The 4,609-nt window shown below is 40.1% G+C and overlaps 1 protein-coding gene across 1 annotated transcript; it reads right to left on the reverse strand.

The window, feature by feature from the left end:
* Positions 1-1,877: 1,877 nt before the first annotated feature.
* On the reverse strand, positions 1,878-2,804 carry LOC137527246 (olfactory receptor 6C1-like). The gene has a single exon (XM_068247752.1). It carries the CDS (start codon positions 2,802-2,804, stop codon positions 1,878-1,880), a length of 927 nt encoding a protein of 308 aa, XP_068103853.1.
* Positions 2,805-4,609: the final 1,805 nt, after the last annotated feature.

Consider the following 4,609-nt stretch of genomic DNA (forward strand, 5'->3'; position numbering starts at 1 on the left):
TACAATTTATTTGTGGTAGTAGATTTTATGCTGTGAAAGTCTTTTAGAGCAAAGAAGAAAGGCTTAGGTTCATACCACTTTAAGAAGGGTTAGTTCACTGGAAAGCAAAGACTTCTGGTGGTTCTTCTGCATTTGACATTGCAGGTTTGTACTTCACTGTATTCAATCTGAGTGTAGGGATGAGCCAAAAATGAGCCAAAAATGCCAATGAGCCAAAAATGCCTCAATCCATCCAGTCATGGGGTGATTTTTTTGGTTCATTGGCCTTACCTAGGGACTAATGTCCCATTGTTTGGTGAACATATAATTATATGTCAGCAAAAACTCGGTATACAGAGGCGCCAGAGTAGAGTAAAACGTTTTAAAAACCGCTTAAAAGGAGAGGGGGATGTTAAGGTGGACTCACCTCCCTCTTACAAAAAAAGAAAACTCACTTGAGTCTCAATAAAATAGAATTGTCAAGTAATTTATTCAACTCTGACAGAGGCGCTCAAACTTATTGCTTGACCCACTGAGTTGTGCTCCCATTTTTGCCTGAGGAAGCGGGGTCACGCCCGCGAAACGCGTTGCATTTGTGGAGTTGAATAAATTACTTGACAATTCTATTTTATTGAGACTCAAGTGAGTTTTCTTTTTTTGTAAGAGGGAGGTGAGTCCACCTTAACATCCCCCTCTCCTTTTAAGCGGTTTTTAAAACGTTTTACTCTACTCTGGCGCCTCTGTATACCGAGATTTTGCTGATCTTCTAGTCCACCCTGGGTGGAGGGGTGCATCCCTATCTACTATCTACAGAGAGCGACTTCTTAACCTGAGTGGGGTCAGGTCCTAATGCTCCCCACCTGCATTTAAAGTGGTTGCCTATTGGTAACCCGTGTTTGTGAGTATATATATACATAAAATTGTATTGAACTCTTCATTTTACCTGACAATACTGCACCATATTGGGCTCTCGATTCTCTTCTTGTTTTTAAGCATATAATTATATGTAATACTCTATGCGTATCCTGTGATTTTTTACCCGTATGTGACTTTTAACAAATGTTTAAATAATTGTTTACATTAAAAACCACTTAACGACCGCCTAACGCCGATAGGCGGCGGCGGTCGTAAGTGGAATGAAATGGAAACGGTCGCTCGTTCGATCGGCCGTTCCATGTAAGTTCACGGAGGGTGTCTCCGTGAACAGTCTGCGAGCCGCCGATCGCGGCTCGCAGGCTAAATATAAACACACGGGGAAGAAATCCCCGCTGTTTACATCATACGGCGCTGCTGCGCAGCAGCGCCATATAGGAGATCGGCAATCCCCGGCCTCTGATTGGCCGGGGATCACCGGCATCTGATAGGCTGAAGCCTATCCTAGGCGGAGCAGGACGAATATCCGTCCTGCGCAGCCCATAGAAAGAGGGAGAGCAAGGTAAGGGCAGAGAGGGCGGAAATTGCTGCGGAGGGGGGCTTTGAGGAGCCCCCCCGCAAATCACAAGCAGGCGACGGCAATCAGACCCCCCCCCAGCAGGACATACTTCCAGTGGGAAATAAGGGGGGGGGGGAAGTCTGATCGCCATGCTGCAAACCTGATCTGTGCTGTGGGCTGGAGAGCCCCCGCAGCACAGATCAGGCAAAAAGAGCCTGGTCCTTAAGTGGTTTTTAATAAATATCTTGGTGGTTGAACAGCATATACAAGTTGTATGTGGTGTTTTGTTCTTGGTATATCAACCAGTGTTAGTACCCACCTAGGGTGCATATGATTATATGTTATCAGGTTAAAGTTATGTATCCCATATTCTAAGTTTCAGCACCAGTTTGACTAAACCTATGTTCACACTACTAGTCCAGTTTGTATGCTTGGGTGTCTTTCCGTTGGTGTGCAAATTGTGCCATCAGAACATGCTCTTAAAATATGTCATACTTCGCTGTAGAGCTGTTTTCACATCATTATTTTTCAGGCTGTAGATGAAAGCGTTCAGTATGGGAACCAATGCTGTGTTGAGCAAGGTCAAAAGTTTGGTGGACTTGAAGGTGCCACTTGGTGTGAGATATTGACATACAAGACTTGCGTAGAGTAGAATAACAACAGTGAGGTGAGAGGAACATGTGTAGAAAGCTTTAGATCTCCCTGTACTAGACTTAATTCCCAATATAGTGGCAATGATGAAGACATAAGAGATGAAGGTGAGAAAAAAGGGAGGGATAGCCAAGAATGCCGCCTGCGTGAACATCACCAGCTCCAAAATGGAGGTATCACTACAAGAGATACTCATCAAAACCACAACGTCGCATAAGAAATGGTTTATTATGTTGGAAGTATAGCAAGACAATTGTGTTAGTATGATTATTAGAGGAATACTTTGTAAAAGACTAAATGACCAGCAGAATGTGGCCAAGCCAAAACAAACCCTACAGTTCATGACAGATGAATAATGCAACGGGTTACAGATGGCAACATAACGGTCGTAGCTCATGGCTGTAAGAACTATTAACTCATTTGTGGTAAAACACAAATAGAAATACATCTGCACTATGCAGTTTGTAAAAGGCACTACATTATTTCCCGTTATAAAAATAACAAGGAGCTTGTGTAAAGTGACTGTGGGATTAGAAATGTTGAGAATGGACAGATTACACAGGAAGAAGTACATGGGAGTGTGGAGATGAGAGTCCAGGAGAACCAGAAGCAGTATGGCCATGTTACCAGCAAGAGTGATGAGATAAGTGAGAAGGACCAGGAGAGAGATCAGAAGCTGCGACTCTGAAACATCTGAAATCCCTTTAAAAAGGAAATAGGTCAATATTGTCTTGTTCCTCATCCTATTCTCAGTATGGCTTACAGTATTTATTTAGCTACACGCTTTGTATAAGAAAATCTCCTCACTAGTGCCCTAATGCCAGTCATTGGGATCACAACAATTGTTTGAAGTTAGTGACCATAATCTCTCCTGCTTCTTGTTGTAACAGACTACACGCCATTCTCCATTTTCACCTGATTTTAAGCTTTTTTTTAAATATTGTTTTATGACTGTAAAGCTTCTTAAAGATAATCAAGAATTTTGAGATGCAAATAAGATTTCTTTCTTAAAAAATTGGCAACATAGAAGATGCAAAAGGAAATGGAAATATAAGAACTTGTAAGCTTTTTGGCTAAATACAGCAGTGCTCTATTGTGAAGGTGAATTCATGCGTCCAATGTTAGTTGTAATCATTACACTGTAACGTAATCTAATAGCACACGGCTGCGATTGTCTGAAATGTCCCAGTGACAGTGCGGTGGCAATATTCCATAATCACAGATCCTTGCTGTAGATAATTGGTTTATATTCTCTTGGAAGGCCTGATAACAAGTCCTATGTGAACCTATTTCCCTTTGGTTGTTAGTCCAATTTTAAAGATAATCTCCCTAAAATCCCAACAGTCATTATCCAGAATTCAATACACACTATACACGTAATGCTACATATAGTGTTACTGAATGGATTGAGAGGATTAAACGATGAACATTGGGGCAGAAGTCAACGAATGTGTTAAAGTGTGCAATGTAACTGTATAGCAACAGAGGCGCCAAGCAGTGGTGCTCAAATACCCCTTTCTAAAATTCGAGTTTGGTCGAATTCGAATAGTAAATTATTCGAGGTCAGTCGAATATTCGAGTCGAATAAATTTTACTATTCGATTCGACCTCGGACTTCGAGCTCACTATTCGAGTCGGTATTCGAGCTCATTATTCGAGCTGACTATTCGAATTGGCCTTAAAAAGCTTCCCAACACTTGTTTTGAGGGTGAATGATGCAAGAAACATATTTTTTTCCAAGTAACAACAGCAAGTGATTATGTGGGGATGTTCCTTTAAAAAAAAAAAAAGGTGAAAAGAGAAGTTGTGTCCAGAATTTTGTTCAGTACTGTATATACTTCTTCTTCTTCTTCTTCTTCTTTATCTTCTATATCTTCTTCTTCTTCTTCTATATCTTCTTCTTCTTCTTCATCTTCTTCTTCTTCATCTTCTTCTTCTTCTTCTTCATCTTCTTCATCTTCATCTTCTTCATCTTCATCTTCTTCATCTTCATCTTCTTCATCTTCTTCTTCATCTTCTTCATCTTCTTCATCTTCATCTTCTTCATCTTCTTCTTCATCTTCTTCATCTTCTTCATCTTCATCTTCTTCATCTTCTTCTTCATCTTCTTCATCTTCTTCATCTTCATCTTCTTCATCTTCTTCTTCATCTTCTTCATCTTCTTCATCTTCATCTTCTTCATCTTCTTCTTCATCTTCTTCATCTTCTTCATCTTCATCTTCTTCATCTTCTTCTTCATCTTCTTCATCTTCTTCATCTTCATCTTCTTCATCTTCTTCTTCATCTTCTTCATCTTCTTCATCTTCATCTTCTTCATCTTCTTCTTCATCTTCTTCATCTTCTTCATCTTCATCTTCTTCATCTTCTTCATCTTCTTCATCTTCATCTTCTTCATCTTCTTCTTCATCTTCTTCATCTTCTTCATCTTCATCTTCTTCATCTTCATCTTCTTCATCTTCTTCATCTTCATCTTCTTCATCTTCTTCTTCATCTTCTTCTTCTTCTTCTTCTTCTTCTTCTTCTTCTTCTTCTTCTTCTTCTTCTTCT

Source organism: Hyperolius riggenbachi, chromosome 8 (genome assembly GCF_040937935.1).
Source record: "Hyperolius riggenbachi isolate aHypRig1 chromosome 8, aHypRig1.pri, whole genome shotgun sequence".
NCBI lineage: Eukaryota > Metazoa > Chordata > Amphibia > Anura > Hyperoliidae > Hyperolius > Hyperolius riggenbachi.

What these genes read in the sequence shown, in the direction of transcription:
- LOC137527246 (XM_068247752.1), bottom strand. Translation starts at nt 2,804, where the DNA reads ATGAGGAACAAGACAATATTGACCTATTTCCTTTTTAAAGGGATTTCA.